The sequence below is a fragment of the Labeo rohita genome, chromosome 14 (assembly GCF_022985175.1).
Source record: "Labeo rohita strain BAU-BD-2019 chromosome 14, IGBB_LRoh.1.0, whole genome shotgun sequence".
NCBI lineage: Eukaryota > Metazoa > Chordata > Actinopteri > Cypriniformes > Cyprinidae > Labeo > Labeo rohita.
Genome location: NC_066882.1, coordinates 3,233,279 through 3,251,030, shown reverse-complemented (window position 1 = coordinate 3,251,030; position 17,752 = coordinate 3,233,279). Strand labels below are relative to the sequence as shown.

General features: G+C 35.5%; 1 protein-coding gene across 4 annotated transcripts in view; it reads left to right on the top strand.

The window, feature by feature from the left end:
- Positions 1–17,752, top strand: part of fam13b (family with sequence similarity 13 member B) — a 57,185-nt gene that overhangs the window by 25,065 nt on the left and 14,368 nt on the right. For all 4 annotated transcript variants that reach the window (XM_051127180.1, XM_051127181.1, XM_051127179.1 and 1 more), the window contains exons 8-11: positions 12,819–12,860; positions 14,283–14,402; positions 14,525–14,648; positions 16,587–16,690. In XM_051127180.1, the coding sequence (XP_050983137.1) occupies positions 12,819–12,860; positions 14,283–14,402; positions 14,525–14,648; positions 16,587–16,690 (390 nt within the window). The remainder of the gene's footprint in view (positions 1–12,818; positions 12,861–14,282; positions 14,403–14,524; positions 14,649–16,586; positions 16,691–17,752) is intronic.

Genomic DNA, 17,752 nt, shown 5'->3' with positions numbered 1-17,752 from the left:
ATTTGTGTGATCAAACCTGAATTTTCAGCATCATTACTCCAGTCTTCACTATCACATGATCCTTCAGAAATCATTCTAATATGCTGTTTTGCTGTTCAAGAAACATTTATTATTATTATCAATATTTAAAACGGTTAAGTATTTTTATTTTAAATGAATAGAAAGATGCAAAGATCAGCGTGTATCTGAAATAACTGAAATAGTATAATTTTTTTGGGGAAAGAAATTATAGTAATCAATACTTTTATTTAGCAAGAAAGATTTAAATTGATCAAAAGTGATGATAAAGACATTTATTATATGGTAAAAAAGATTTGTTTTTATGAACTTTTTATTCATCAAAGAAACCTGAAATAATAATAATAATAATAATAATAATAATAAGTGTTTTTATGAGCAGCAAATCAGAATATTAGAATGATTTCTGAAGAATCATGTAACTGGAATAATGATGCTAAAAAAATCAGCTTTGAAATTAAAGAAATAAAATAAATTTTAAAATATATTCAAATAGAAAGCAGTTATTTTAAATAGTAAAAATATTTCAAAATTTTACTGTTTTGCTTTTTCTTTGGATCAAATAAATGCAGGCTTGGTGAGCAGAAGAGACTTTAGAAAACATTAAAAAACTTGCTGGTAGTGTATAAGCATATTTTTAGCTTTTGTGGTGCTGGAAAGTCCAATTTTAGTGGAACAAACTGTTCATGTAAACAAAATATTTATATAATTTAGAATGGTATAAATTAGGCAGTATTCCAGTTTTTCTGGTTATTTGCTGTGGATTTATCTGTCCAATTTAATGCTGTACCCTAAATGGGAGTTGACCTAACGATAAAGTAGTCAAATGAGCAGTGCCAGAAAAAAATGCCTCTGGTAAAATTATAAATTGCATGACTGAATAGTTAGTAGTTAAAAATGCGTAGTAGCTTCAGTGTATTTAGCTAATTTTTTGTTTGCGTGTTGCCGTGTAGCTAATTATTTTCCCTCAAGAGCAGCTTGACTGTAGTTTAGATTTTAGCTTCCTAAACACTGGTGTCTCTGATCCTCATCTCCCCGCTGCGTTGAGACCCATAACTGACCTATCAGCCGTCTGAGGCGTGATCTCTTGGCCTTTGTTCCTCTGAAGCGGATCGGGACACACTTTCAGAGGATGACTTCAAACTCCAGCTTCGTAAATGTCAGACGACCTTGCCTTGATGCCATGTTATAAAGCTAGCACTTCAGAGCCATATCAAGTCAATGAGTCTGGCATCTTTTTTTATGCATAGCTGTTTTTATAGACATGCTCTAGATTTTAAACATGGTACGTAAGGGTGTGGAGAGTATGATTAATGGCTGTCATTAACCTGTAACTCTTCCCATGAGACGTTGAGCGGCGGTGTCTGGTAAGGTAACACAAAATGGATTGGTAGCATGTTTCTGTCTGACACGAGCTAAATTGGATGGATGTTTTGGATCGAGACTAAATGGAGAGACTGTAAAAAGTTAGTGACTCAGATCAGTGATAATAAAGTAACAGTGTTTGGACAGTCGCTCCATGTTAAAGGTGATTAAATGCTTCAACCTTTAATCCTAATAAACAGACGGCCATGAGAGTTGGCATGTGTCAAAACAACATTGAGAAATCCTTGCTGAAGCAAGACAGATTTATATTCTTGCATTCTTTATAAAAAAAATTGTTTGGCTCTGCTGCTGTCATTGGTTTTGTTCCATTAACCGCTCCTTTCTTAGGATTCTCAGAAGTGAATTATTTATAACATTTATAGTCATTGGCTTATTGCATAATGGAAATAGCGTATGAGAAACTTTGATTTTGACGTGTTGCTTTTCTAACAACGTTGACAATTTAATGAGTGTTACAAAATACAGACCACACCAAAATACACATGTGATACTGTAAAATGCCATCTTTTGGAACAGAAATATAGTGTGCATTTGTGTTGCATAAACAGAAATCCCTATCAGAACCATCTTTTGAGCAAGGCGAAGCTCCAGACGTCCTGTCTGCCTACTCGTTTAGGGTTGTTAGGTACGCTTTGTTAATCCTACCCACTTTCAAGTGTTTAGCCTCTGCATGAACAGCTTTGGATGGCAGCTGCAGCAGTAAGTCCAAGTCAGACAGGAGCGAACACCATGATCAGCAGGGAAATGGGTGGAGCGACGCTGCTAATTAATACGAGCACATCCAACGCTCTGGGTCTAATAAGCTGTTCATCATTGCCAGGCTTTTAAAAGATTCGCCCACAGCTCTATTCAGCACAAAAGCGTTTGGACATTTTTACAGCATTTCTTTTTACTAGTTTCAGCAAATATACTATAAAACTGCAAATGTTTTAATTATCAAACGAAGTACAAAAAATGTAAAGCCTGGAAAACCCTTGAAAATAGCAATAGTCCTGAAGAGGTACACTGTAAAAAAAAAAAAAAAAAAAAAATTGTTTGAGTCAACTTAAAATAATTTGTTATCCTGCTGCCTTAACATTTCAAGTTGACTAAACTTATTTGAGGTGATTTAACTTAAAATTTTAAGTTGTACTAAATGACAACTTAGATATTCGAGTTGACTAAACTAAAAAATTGGTTTAGTCAGCTGTGTTTCTTACATGGCTGCCTTAAAATTGTAAGTTGAATCAACTAAAATATCTAAGTTGTCACTTAGTAAAACTTAACATTTCAAGTTCACTGAACCTGACTTAACTGAACTTGAAATTTTAAGGTTAAATGTTAAGTTGACTCTGACTAATTTGGTCAGTTAGCACATATATTTTCATGCAAAAGTCACACAATTAAAAAAAATCATACCTTTTTCACTTAATTCAGTTAATGTCAGAAAACAGTCAAGCCAAGCCAGTAGTAGTATTGACAGTGTTGACGTGAAAAGAGGACAAACCAGATCAATTGAGTCATTTACGTTGGAACCGCTCCGATTGGTTCAGACTCATGACTCGATCATCATTTAAAGTGATTCACTAGCAAAACCACATCAAATTAAAAGAGCTATTCATTTTTGAATTTCAACATCGCTTGTAACAATTTTAAAAGAATGTAGTAATGGGTGAAACAGAGCTTTTCGAAACTCTGAATCAGTTAAACCATTGCATCGCAAAATGATTAATTCTTTCTAAGCGCTCCTAAAGGATTGGATTGAATTATTTGATTCAGATCGGGACTTAAAATTTCTTATTGCAAATTATTTGATTTAGATCTGGACTTCGGAGCATGTATCGCAAATCATTTGACTTAGATCGGAATGGGTTTGTGAATCATTTCGCAAATTGAATGATTCATATCAAATGATTCACGATTTGAAGTCCCGATCTAAATCAGATGATTCGTGAACCCACACCGCACTCCTGATTTGAATCAAATGATTCGTGCTCCGCGCTTCAAGTCCTGATCTGAAATTATATGGTTCTTCAGAGCATGGATCACAAACTTTTGCTTTAGGTCGGAACTTCAGAGCGCGGTTTTGTGAATCTTTTTTTTCTGATTTTTTTTTTTTTTTTTGTAAACAGTAGAAAATATCAACATTAAGGCAGCGCAGTTATAAAAACAAACAAAAAAAGTATACACAAATACAAATACAAAATTAATACATTTTTTATTGGTATATTTTTATCTATTTCTCTTTTTTTAGAGATCTTTGATTGAAGTCCTTGAAAATCAAAAAAGTAGTGCTTGAAAAGTCCTTGAGTGTCTGTATCTGTATGAACCCTCATAATTATTTAATTATTTGATTTAATTATTTAATTATTTTCATAATTCATTTCATATGCACAGATGTTAGCCAAACATAATAATGTCTGTTTACGTTGAAGTTTTAAAGGAAAGGCAGCAGCAACACCACACTTTTCATTGAAAATGGTCTGTTTGGATGCCAGAAAAACTTAAAAGCATGTCATGACCCTTCTAAGCCCAAGAAGGCTTTCACATCATAAACCCCCTTAAGGATGTGGACCGTGTCACGACAGAGGCATACAGGAGCATCAATATTTTTTGATGCTGTGATGTGATAAAGATAGCATTTTATAGCTTTTATGATATGTTATGAGGCATTTTTGCTGTCTCTATAGCAAATAATCAATGAATAACTTCATAGAAGGCAATTTAGAGAATGAACAATGTGCTATAAATACTTTCTGAGTTGTATTTTTAGTTTCCATTTAAATAGGTGTCATGCTTTAAATTGCTTCATTGCTGTATAATTTGGGATGTTTCAAGATATGGTCTCATATACTTGGAGTTAAAACAGGTTAACCAGCACCCATGTGGGTTTATAGATGATAAAATGAGGAAAAAAGGTCAAAGCGTCTGTTTGGTGGCATCTTGAGAAAGTGCAGCAGGACTTGTTTACGTCGGGGTCCTGCAGTGGTTATACTTGCCCCCATTGTGCCCTAGTGGAATCTGAAAGAGTGTCGCACATAAAGCTAAATATAAGCGCTGCAATGTATCCTTCACCAGCTATGGAAAATACTTTTCACACTGCCCTAAAATAAGCGTCAGTAGATGGGTGTTCTTGAGACGTGTTGTTCAAGCTTTGGAACGTGTGAACAGTTTTTGACAGCATTGATCTGTAGGTGGAAAGGTCGGTTAGTGCTTTCACACTTGAACAGCCTAAAGACTCCCTACTCAGCTTTATATTATAGATACTTTCACTCTCATTGAGCGTTCCTTATACATGATGACTGTAGTTTAAAATAAGGGTTGTTCATGCTGATATTGGTAACTTAATGACTTACAAAGTGTCTTTCAAGTTGTACGTGTAGTATGTTAATTCACTGGGAATCAAACCTGTGACCTTGGTGCTTGTGTTGCTAGTACCGTAATCTAATGGTTGAACTGAAGGAGCAATAAATTTCAGCAAATATCCTTCTGAAGCATAATTGAGTTCGTTCATTGGCCTTTGTGTGATTCAAATACACAACCTTTTGGTTGGCACATAATAGATAGAGAGGCCTTCACAGATGCTTTCACCCTCACTGAACATTCCTTACTAATGACTATACATTAGTCTGTAGTTTATAAAAAGAGTTGTTTATGTTGATATTGATAACTTGATAACATTTTTGAAGAGAGTTGACATTTCCAGAGTGAAAATTGGAATTTTGTGGCTTTAGTCCATGTTTATTAAAGTTGGAACACTAGGAGTGCAATGTTACATGTCTTCATCCAAAAAATATTTGGTTCAGCATGAACATGCTGGAAAAAAGCTAGTATTTATTTAATAGACACTGTTGTCCAAAGTCACATGTTGGCATGCATATTGGAAAAAAAGCCAATTTTTATGTAACAGACACTGTTATGCAAAGTGACTTCCTGTGCACTCAAGTTGTATATGTCGTATGTTAATTCCCTGGGAAACAACAGAAGGCTGTACTTTAGTCTGTAGTTTGAAATAAGGGTTGTTCACATTGATATTGATAATGTTTTTGAAGGTAGTTAACATTTTCAGTTAAAAATTGGAGTTTTGTGGCTTTAGCCTGTCTTTAAGGCTGGAACACTTGGAGTATAATGATACATGTGTTTTTGTTTTTATTTTTATTTTTATTTTTTTTTTTTTTGGATTTATGTTATGTTTCAGAAGATTATTATTATAATCATTATTTTACTTTGTATTTTTTACTTTACTTAATTGTTACAATGGTTTGAATTGTTTTGATTCTATTGGGTGCGATTATAAATATGATTAGTAACCCTTTTGTTGTTGTTTTTTATACCTGTTCAGGTGACTGTGTCATGCGACGAACTGGTTGTTTAAGTGAACTCTGAGTGTGTTTGTAAATTGACACCCTGATGAAGGCGAGTTAGCCGAAACACATTGGTGCGCACATGTGTTTTTAAAACTGTAAAGCCATGTGAGTAAAGGCTTTTTATATTACACAATATTCGAGTTTAAGCTTAGATCTTGAATCACTATGGCACATAATAGATAATAACAAATAAATAGATGCTTTCACCCTCACTGAACTTTCCTTACAGATGGCTATGCTTTAGTCTGTAGTTTGAAACAAGGGTTGTTCACACTGATATTAATGACTTGAAAATGTTTTTGAAGAGAGTTGACATTTTCAGGTGAAAAATGTAAGTTTTGTGGCTTTAGTCCATGTTTAACAGGGCTGGAACACTAGCAGTGTAACGATACTTGTCTTTGTACTAAAAAAAACTCCAATTTGGCATGCATATGGAAAAAAGCTAGTGTTCATTTAACAGATCCTGTTGTCCAAAATGACTTCCTGTGCATTCAAGTTGTACGTGTTCATTCCCTGGGAATCAAGCCTGTGACCTTAGTTCTTGTCTTGCCAGTCCTGTAATCTACCAGTTGAGCAAAAGTAACACTAAATTCTATCAATCTCCCTGGAATGCAATGGAGATTGCTCATTTATTGGCCTTTGTGCGATTCAAACCCACAACTTTTTGGTTTCAAGCTTAGATCTGTAATCACTATGGCACATAATAGATAGAGATAGTTTGAAACAAGGGTTCATCATGCTGTTATTGATAACTTTAATAGTATTTTTGAAGAGAGTTGACATTTTCAGGTGAAAAATTGGACCACTATAGGATTGCAAAAGTACATGTCTTCATACCAAAAGCCTTTGTTTCAGCATGCATGTTGGAAAAAAGCCAGTATTTATGTAACAGACACTGTTGTGCAAAGTGACTTGCTGTGCATTCAAGTTGTATGTGTAGTATGTTCATTCCCTGGGAATCAACAGAAGGCTGTACTTTAGTCTATAATATAATAATAATAATAATAATAATAATAATAATAATAACAATAACATAAAATGCAACTCAAAGTGCTTCACAAGCATAATAAATAATAATAAAACAAAAAAAACAGCAACAACATCAGCATGGTGCAAATGATTCAACAAATATAAGCAAAACATAATAAAATATATATATATATATATATATATATATAAAAAAAAAAAACAAACAAAAAAAGTAGAGGAAAAAAAATCAATTAAATAAATAAGAATACATACACTTCACACACTGTTATGCTCATAGGCAACTTTAAAAAGGTTTTAACAGGTTTTTGAAAAATATGAATACTAGTGGACTCTCTCACTTCATTTGGAAGACAATTCCAAATTTTTGGAGCATAGTGACTAAAAGAGGTACCACCACATCGCTTAAGATTTACTATGTAATATGCTAAAAGTCCAGCACTAAAAGATCGTAACATTAGTTTAGGATTATATCTTAACAGACGATCAGAGATATAAGAAGGTGCCAAGTTATGCAGTGCTTTATAAACTAAAATAAGAATCTTAAAATCAATCCTTTGGTGCACTGCTATTCAATGTAATTCCATTAAAACCGGTGTAATATGTTCTCGTTTCTTCAATTTCATTAATGCTCCAGCTGCTGCATTTTGTATCAATTGCAGCTTAACTATAAAACCCTTAGGTAAACCAGTATGCACAGCATTGCGGTAATCTAGTCGAGAGAAGGTAAATGCATGAATTAGTTTCTCAGCATCATTAAAAGTTAAAAAAGGACGAATCTTGGCAATGTTTCTTAGATAATAGAAAAATTTTTTTGTAACTTGGTTAATATGAGACTGTAGTTTGAAATAAGGGTTGTTCATGCTGATATTGGTAACTTGATAACATTTTTGAAGAGAGTTGACATTTTCAAATGAAAAATTAGCGTTTTATGGCTTTAGTCCATGTTTATTCCAAGCTGGAACACTAGGAGTATAACAATATATTTGTCTTCGTACTCAAAACCTTCAGTTTGGCATGCATATAGGGAAAAAATCTAGTTTTTATTTAACAGACGCTGTTGGTCAAAGTGACTTGTGCATACAAGTTGTACGTGTAGTATGTACATTCCCTGGAAATCAAACCTGTGACCTTGGTCCTTGTGCTGCTACAGTTGAGCAAAAGTAACACTAGATTCTGGCAGCTATTTCACTGGAGTGCAGTGGAGATTGCTCATCGATTGGCCTTTGTGGAATTCAAACCTACAACCTTCTGATTTAAATCTTTAATCACTATGGCACGTACATTTGAGGACTGTGTTATATTGTGCCATTGGAGATGCTGGGACCTCCTGGACATATCTGTGTCAACGCATGTGAGAGTCTCCCCTCTGGATTAAGTCTCCTAATTTTCCCATGCACTCTTGTCCTGAACCATCAAAACAAGTGCAGTGTTGACTAAACGTGAACTTGGCCTATAAGAGCAGCCATACGCGGAAAGTGTAATAACTCATTTCCACTCCCCTTTTTAAGCGCCACCACAGGCATCCAGCGACATCGATTGGGTTTCACCCTTCTTTCGACATTCTACCACCTGAGCATGTCGAGCAGCAGGCATAACACGCTGGGAAATTTGATACTCGCTGTGACCAAGCTATCAAGAGTACTTGCTATGAGGACAATGTCTGCATGAGTCTGCCATCCTCCGTATCTGTCTTGGTTAATGAGGTTTCTCGTACTCATATTATCTTATCAAAATGACTGGAAATGACAACTGGGTCATTGCTTTGGTTGCTGAAGTGGAACCTCCTTATTTTGTTTCTTGTTAATCGATACACTTGCTCATCCTTAGAACTCCAGGAAGTGTGACGTGTAGTCCAACCAGCTGAGACCAGTCTCTGCGTGTTAGTACTGCTTAAAGGGATAGTTCACCCAAAAATTCTGTCAATTATATGTTATTTATATATCAAATTTATCAAGTTTATTTAATAATCAACACCCTTTCAGTGATTTTATGACTTAATGATATAATTAAGGCAACTGCAGCCATAGATATGGCTACAGAGATTTATGACACCAATTTAAAGAAGAATTTATTTTTACAGAATCTGAAAGCTCTGACTTTTTTCATATAAACAGTGAACGGTCTTTTTCAAAGTTATGGCTCATGACTGTTCAGTGGGACTTTATTTTACATGCTCTTCTCGAAGACATAAAAGCCATAAACAGTCATAAAAACTGATCCAAATGACTTTTGTTACATTTCGAGTCTTCGAGTTGGGTCTTGGGATCTGGGGCAGTATGATTGTTTTGTGCAAAAAAAAATCCGAGCAAAATTTAAGTTGTTAGCAAGCAGGACAGCAGAATCAATGAGTTTTAAATGACATGGGCGAGTAAATGATGACAGAATTGCAATTTTTGGCTGTTTTGACTGTTATCCGTTAAAGATGGCATGCGTGACGGTATGCACGTATTTATGTGCAATTTCGTCAGTCAATGATTCCCTTAACTGTAAACGGCAGTGCAGTAAGGGGTGAAGACTGTCTGTTGTTTGGACAGTAACAGGGTTATATAAAAGTCTAACAGGTGTTTGAGTTGGGGGAGGGAGTGCTCTGTCTGTGTGTGTGTGTGTGTGTATGGAGAGATGATTGGCCCAGAGCGGTAGCGACGAGGCTGCGTCAGACGGCCGTGTATTTAAGCGAGAGTCCAGGGTTTCCACTGCAGCACTTTTTTTAGCAGAGTGCTGCGTCCCACACACAGGCAGACAGCACATACAGGACTCCGCAGAATGAGCACCGGCAGCCTGTGTTTGCTCTTTGACCTGCTCATCCAGACTTTAGCACCGCAAAGTGCCCAGTCGGGATAACCTTACGCCCAACGTAAACAACCAAAACGGCTCATCAAGGAGAACCAAACCAAACAACATGGCTTGTCAAATCCTTCTCCACAGGTAATGTTTCAGAGGGGGAAATCTCTAGAGATTCGTCGGAAAATAAGCTGCGGATGTTGCGAGAGAGGTTGTCGTTGTGGGTGAAACTCTAAGGGTGGATTGATTTGTTCCCGTCTGACTGTTTTGTTTATTGGTTTTCAGCCAAGGCTGCTTGTGACGTTCTGATGAGACGGCTCTCTGCCTCTCAGATCGCATGACGGAAAGCCCTGCTAACTCACGCAACGCTGCCGACGTGTTGAAATATGATTATGTGGTACAAATGAGAGATGGAGATTCAGAATTGTGAAACTGATGAATCACTGCATGATACAGCGTTTAATTCACAAAGAGTGCCGTGTGTGTGTTTTGGCCACTCATGCTGATAAGATAAAGTGCAGAGTCAGAGGAAGCCGTCTGTCTGTAATCCTCTTAAAGCCTCAGCTGATCTGAAAAATCTGTTTAAAGGCACACAGAGTTATTACATATTGGGTCTGTTTACAGCAAGCATTAGCATGCATTTTCATTAAAACAGTGTATTGTGGGTTATGTTCTAGCAATATCAGGGTTTCAAAAATAATCTTAAATCAGAGCAGAAAGTCTTATATTGATAAGGTGATAGCATTAATTATTGCATGCAATGCAATTAAAAAAAATTAAATTAAGTTTATGCTTACAACAAAGTCAGTGAGGTATGTAAACTTGTTTTTGAGTCCATTGGAAGATTTGTTTTTGTTAAAATCTTCATTTGAATTGTTTCTTCTTATGTCATTTTGCTTCTTAATGTATCTTGACTTATAAATCTTTAGTCACACTGGGAAACAAGACAAAAATACTAAAGAAGAACTTGTTTTGCATTGTAATCAGAATGTACATTTATACAGTTATTTATATGCTTTTTATAATACAGTTATTTCCATAAATGAGTCAATTGAAAAGTAATAATGTAAGTAAATTGCCAGGACATTTACATTTAGAGAACATTGAGATCCTTTCAATTTGGTCCTTCAATTTTCTTAGCTTGGCCTTGAAAAGTCTTGATCTTCGTAATCTGCAGACATCCTGAATATGACAAAAGAGCACTGTTGTGATGTACTCACCTGATTTAATCAACAATATCCGATTAATTAGCTCAAACACTTATTTCTCAGATTTTTTTTTCCCTAAAGATAGAGCTTCAAAACATTTCTTTCCTTTTCTTCACTTGTAATCCTTTTACTAAGGGATCAGTAAACAAAGGGAATGCAGGAAAGCTGTAAATGACAGAAATGTTTTAATTAACACAAGCTCTTATGTAATGTGAGTGACGGCTTCATTTTTGCTCGACTAAGTGCAGTCAGATCTTTTTCCAGCCACACTGGAAACCTGTTGGAAAAACAGATATTATCCCGTTGTGAATGCATGTTGATGTGTAAAGAAAAACATTGATGAAAAATTATGAAAACAAACTTTAACTCATTTTAAAACTAAAACTGTTTTTTTTAATTAGTGGTCCACTGGTGGAAATTTTTATTTAATAACATTCAAACCATCATATCATATCAGTTATCAATCGTAATATAAATATCAGCATCTTCTAAACTGTCTCTATACCATGCATCCATAGTTTTAATGTTTCTCAAGCTGAATTGTTGACATCAGAGTTCAGGTGAGGTCTTGCAGTTTTCATGAATGGAAGGACGTTACAGAAGGTTCTTTATTAGAGCACTTCATGCTGAGTAATGCATGGTCAGTTTGGACGCATTACTGTAACCGATCTCTCCTACTACCTCTAGAGCTCGATGTTGGCAAGATACTGAATATGTCTTAAACAAGGCTCGTTTTGTTCTCTTGCGATATCGAGCGATGCACTTTTCAGTGCTGACTAGAACAAAAAACACCCAAGTACATTTTTCAAAAAGTGCTTCTCTATTTAAGCTGCCCCAGCAGCCGTTTGCTCCATGACACTTCCTCTTTTAATAGCAGTGCTATTTTTAAATAGATATGCCATCGATCAAACTTAAGTTAACTGAGATGATTAGTTCAGTCTAGGAGTTTTTGCTGTGTTGCGGTATAAAAAGTTTTTCTCTTTTTCACCTTTTTGTTGATTCTGCTTTGATTTGTGGCCTCATATAGTTGCACAGAAATACATAAAAGCTTAAATGCACTAAGGTCTGAAAAACCTTTTTCCACTGTAAAGAACCTTGTGTGGAATGCAAAGATTCCTTGGATATTCAAGGTTCTTCACAAATTAGAATAAAGAAAAAATTACTTAGTGCACTTTTAACATGAAGTTGAGTTAATTTGCAAAAACAGGTAACTCAAAAATCATGTTTTTTCATTGTGCATTGTGCAATTAATCTCAAACTGCAGTTGGTTTATTTTGATATAAAGTAAAAATAACAAAAAAAATACAGCTAACTAACACAATAAAAACATGATAACATAATAAAAAAACATGATTTGTGAAAATTAAAAATTCTGCAAATAAATTTTTTGAGAAAAATATCTCAAAAATCCTAATCTCAATTGACAAATTTAACAAAACGAAGACACTAAAGTGAACGGGTCTGTTTCAGTGGTCGTTTCTTTTTATAAATGCTCACATCCTAGAAATCAGGAAATCATTTAATGTTCTGACCTTGATGTTGTAGTTTCTAGAAAGTGTCAGGTGCCAGGGTTTTTCATGGGATGACATGGGCTTAAGAGGTCAAGAGATTGTACCATAGACCGCACAGCTGCCGCCAAATGACACGGGTCCTAACGCTTGTCCTGTTTCTCTATACATCATTTGCGTGTGTTTGTGTGCTGATGTGAGCACGTATGGCAGAGCACCTGTTGTATCAGTCAAGGCCTTATTTGTTCCTATCCCAGAACCTGACACGGGTGCTAACAAGCAGCGGGCAGCTAGTGTTATGTAAGCAAACGTTCCTAGCATGTCTGAATTTGTTTATGGGACTGCAAAGTCACCCTGCCCCCAATTCCTCTCCGATGCCCACTTCCTGACACTCCTGATGTTTCCTGTGACCTTTACAGGAAATGAAAAACCATGTTTTTCAACAGTGTACGTGACTCATGAAATGTACTCTAAATGATACGTCTTTTCCCAGATGGCACATATTGTATAAGGATGCTGGGTTGGAAAAATCATGCAGTTAATATCATCCTAATGTTTCCTTACGTTTCCTCTTTTTCCAGTTCGCACATTTCTTCCATCAGTATTCTTCCAGGATCTGCCGCGTAAGTGTCTACTTCTCTTTTTATTTTTTATTTAATGGCAACAGTATATCATTATATGTGACCCTGGACCACAAAACCAGTCTGAAGTAGCATGGGTTTATTTGTAACAATAGCCAAAAATACGTTGTATGGGTCAAAATATCAATTTTTCTTTTATGCCAAAAATCATTAGGATATTAAGTAAAGATCATGTTCCATAAAGATGTTTTGTAAATTTCCTACTGTAAACATATATCAAAATTTAATTTTTGATTAGTAATATTCATTGCTAAGAACTTCATTTTGGACAGCTTTAAAAGTGTTTTTCACAATATTTAGATTTTTTTTTTTTTTTTTTTTCAAATCTCAGCCAAATATATTATTCATGTTTCAGATGATATATAAATCTAAGTTTCAAAAAAATTGACTCTTATGACTGGTTTTGTGGTCCAGGGTCACACATGGTCTGCTTTGAGTCTTGTTTGTTCGCTATTGACATGACCAGCATGCAAGGCCTGTCTTTAACCAATAGCTCAATTTTCATTGTTTGAAGTTCATTTCGCCAACGTTAATTTGGACCATATGCAATTATCCTCTGGTCTAAATCAGATTTGTTGACTCAAAGGGCCACAGTATGCAATAAACAGACCTTTTAGGTGGACAGAAGACAAATGTAGCTGAACAAATGTGATTACAGTCTTAAAAGGCAGATAACTAGGGCATTGCGTCTTGCCGACAGAAAAACGTCTGGACTTTGTGACTTCAGAAAAATAGAATTTACGTTGAGTTATGCCAATTTCCTTTACATTGCTGATAAATTGTGATTATAATGAAAGAAACCCACTGATGAGAAAATTATAGCTTGGCGAATGGCTTTGTGGCAGCAGGAAGAATAATATCCAGTCCTGAAATGACCTCGGAGCAGAAAATGCATTAAAGTATCGGTAACCGAACAGCTACAGGCAAAACTAGTGCATCTGGCCGTTAAATTATCCAGCATTGGCAAACAGACGGCTGTAGCACTTAGGTGCACAGCACAAACAACACCGTCCTCTAATGATTTATTGCTGGAATTTTGGCGTACACAGAGTTGGTGTGACTCAGTGAGACTTTTGGCCCAGATGGGCAAGTGGAGGATGGTTAGGAAGACATGCAGGTCCGTTGTTCCACATGACTTCAGCATAGCCAAAGCCTCAGTGCAGGACATTAGAAACTTGGGTGTTATAATACTGAAGGTCTAGTAAGCTCAAAACACGTCTATTTTCAGACGCAAGAATCTGTGGTGCTCAGAATGGAGGGTTATTTGTTAGAACGCTAAGTAGTCCTTGGCTGACCTTGTTAAAGAGGTCAAACTATGATAAATATGGGTACTGTGTGTTCTGGCCTCAACGGGAAGTTTTATTATATAGTTGTGTCATATGCCTTGAATGTGTTTATTTGCAGTATAATCCAGAGGACCATCCGTGCTGCAGTAGAACAGCACTTGTTGGACTTGCAGACGTCTATTGACAAGGAGCTCGGCAGCTATGAGAGTCAGATGTTGGACTCCCAACCCTTTCAGGGGTGAGTTCAACAATACGCTCTGCACATTCCGTCACCAACCCTAGCGTTTATGTGTTTGTAGCTGAAGATTGAACATTAGTGTGTGGCGTAATGTGTATAAATCTATATATTTTCATCCACAGAAACAGCCCTACTCAGAAGATATCAGGGCCTGAGGACCATGAAGATGTGCAGTCTGAATCTGAGGCAGAGACTGAGACTCTCCCGGAGGTTACAGAGGAGGGCCTGCCGTCAGAGAATAGCGAGGTAAGCATTTAGGGTCTGGATTTTATTTATTTGATACAACAGAACTAAGAAAGCCAGAGGAGCAGTGATTAAACCAGTAATTGTCAACCTAGCTAAAGCTAAAAGCAGCTAAAAAAAAATGTTTTTCTATTAAAAATCACCCCCTCAGCAACTTCTTGTTTGCTTTGGAGAACCAGAATTCATTTAGCCTTGGCAAACCTGAATATATGATGTAGCCTAATTTTAAAAGTATAATTTATAGATGTGAAGTCATGCAAATTAATAAAATCTTGAAAAGCCCATGGCATTTTTAATAAATAAACATGCACTGCCAGTCAGAAGTTTTTGAACAGTAAGAATTCTCTTCTGCTCACCAAGCTTGCATTTATTTGATCCAAAATGCAGCAAAAGCAGTAATTTTGTGAAATATTGTGATTTTCAATATTTTAAATAACTGCTTTCTATTTGAATGTATTTTAAAATGTAATTTATTCCTGTGATCAAAGCTGAATTTTCAGCTTCATTACTCCAGCCTTCAGAAATCATTCTAATATGCTAATTGCTGCTCAAGAAACATTTTTTGAATTATTATTATACGCTATACCTTTCAATAGCTTGGAGTCAGTATCATTTTTGGCACTTTATATTCATCAAAGAAACTTGAAAAAATTCTACTCAGCTGTTTTCAACAATATAATAATAATAAATGTTTTTGAGCAGCAAATAAGAATATTAGAGTGATTTCTGAAGGATCATGTGACTGGATTTATGATGCTAAAATTCAGCTTTAAAATCACATGAATAAATTAAATTGTAAAACATATTCAAATAGAAAATAGTTATTTTAAATTCCAAAAGTATTTCAAAATTTTACAGAAATTTTACATTATGCAATCTTGGTGAGCAGAAGAAACGTCTTTAAAAACATTAAAAATCTTACTTTTTAAAAACTTTTGACTGATAGCGTATTTACTAGTTATTTACTGTAAGCTCTGAAATATTTTATTAGATTGAAATTATAAAAAAATATAGAAAAAATCTGTATCCTTAGTCCTTATCCTGTAAAGCACAAATGACGTGAGGAGTCATGTAGACTAATTACTTAAAAAGAATATGGTTCTCTGAAGAACATTCAGCTCTAAGCATTTTTAGAATACTTCAGTTTAAATATTTGAATTCAAATTATTTTAGAATGCACTCAGAAGTTCTGAGCACAAAAGTAAGACTAGGGGGACTTTGAATATTGTTGTGGACATTGGGAGCCCTTAGAGTCAAAAAGGTTTAAAAAATGGCTGCATTAGATCATTTCTGTCCTTGAATATGTTTAGTCTTTGTGCTATCAGCAAGGTCTGTAATACCTCCTTGTCAGTAGAGTGCGAAACAAGGGCCTTCCTGTCAGATAAACAGACCATCATCTGTTCTCAACAGGCACAAGCAATCTTCCCCTATTTAACACAGTGCTGAAGCGAATAAAACATTTCAGATAAAACGCTTTCCTCAAGTAGCTAATTAAGTAAAGGTATGACGCTGGTTCAAGAGAACCGTCACCAGAGCTGATGATAAAGATTTGAGTCCCTTGACTGTGAGGTGTAATAAAATGGTGGTCCTGGCTCACAGACGACCCTGATTAACAGTCTCTTTGGGAGGCACGTGCCTAAAGTTCCTGTGGCCTGGCCACAGGTTAGGAACACATGAACTGGGTCACCTTCTTTTAATAGCCATCCCTGAGGAATGACAGCGCCACCTGGTCAACGCAAACACTCCCGCCCTCATAGAGCAACCCCATTCCTCAATGCTATCAGCTGCCGACCTTGAGACGAAGTCATTAGTAAACACACATGAGACCTTGATATGTTTGAGTGCTCAGATTTGGCATTGTGCATCTCCAGTTTAATGCCAAAACTTAAACCTGTAACCTATCAGTACAGTCAGTGGTAATTACTCTCCTTTTCCCCACAGGAATCTCAAGGTTCTCAGCTCAGCAGCCCCGTCACCGAAGAAAGTTCTGGGATGGACCTTGACACAGAGACTCTCATAGATGCTGAGAATCCTAACACAGAAAGGTTAGATTAAAAGCGTTGAGATGCAATCACAATTAGAGTTTGCACATTTTAGGGAAGCAAAATCCAAGATTTTAAATGTTTTTTTAAAGAAGTTTCTTCTGCCCAAAGTACAGCAAAAAACAGTACAATTTTGAAATATTTTTACTATTTAAAATAACTTTTCTATTTGAATATATTTTTTAAATGTAATTTATTCCTGTCATTTCAAAGCTGAATTTTTAGCGTCATTACTCCAGTTACAAGATCCTTCAGAAGTCATTGTAATATTCTGATTTGCTGCTCAAAAACATTTTTTTTATTATTATTATTATGTTAGGATAGAACAGACCATCATCTGTTCTCAGCAGGCACAAGCAATCTTCCCCTGTTTAACAAATCCACTCATTTTAATAGGAATCCATGCAATCTGGAATTGTGCCGTTCTTCATGCAGATTTCTCTAAAAAATCATCTTCAGGGCTAGATGCAAACGCTTCTAGCTACTTTCAGTGTCCCGTTGCATTCAAAAGTATGCATTGTTGAGTCATAAACCATTGTCTTTTGTAGTCTTTTGTAGTGAATAAAAATTAAAATTTGTTTTAATGTCACTATTGATAAGGATTGTATGATTTTTAAATATAATCAGTCTTTAAATGCAAGATATTTAAAGTGTACACTACAAGTCAAACGTTTTCAAACAGTAAGATTTGTAATGGTTTTTTTTAAGAAGTCTCATCTGCTCACCAATCCAAGCTTGATTCAAAGTACAGCAAACAGTAAAATTCTGAAATATTTTTACAGTTTAAAATAACTGATTTCTGTTTGAATATATTTTAAGAAGTAATTTATTCCTGTGACTTCAGAGCTCATTTTTAGCAATATTACTCCATGATCTTTCAGAAATCATTCTAATATTCTGATTTGCTGCTCAGAACAAAATTATTATTATTATGTTAAGATTGACAGATAAACAGACCATCATCTGTTCTCAAATAAGCAAACTTCCTCTCGTTTAATAAATCCACTCTAGGAATTCCAATCTGGAATTGTGCTGTTCCTCATGCAGATTTCTTTGAAAAATCAT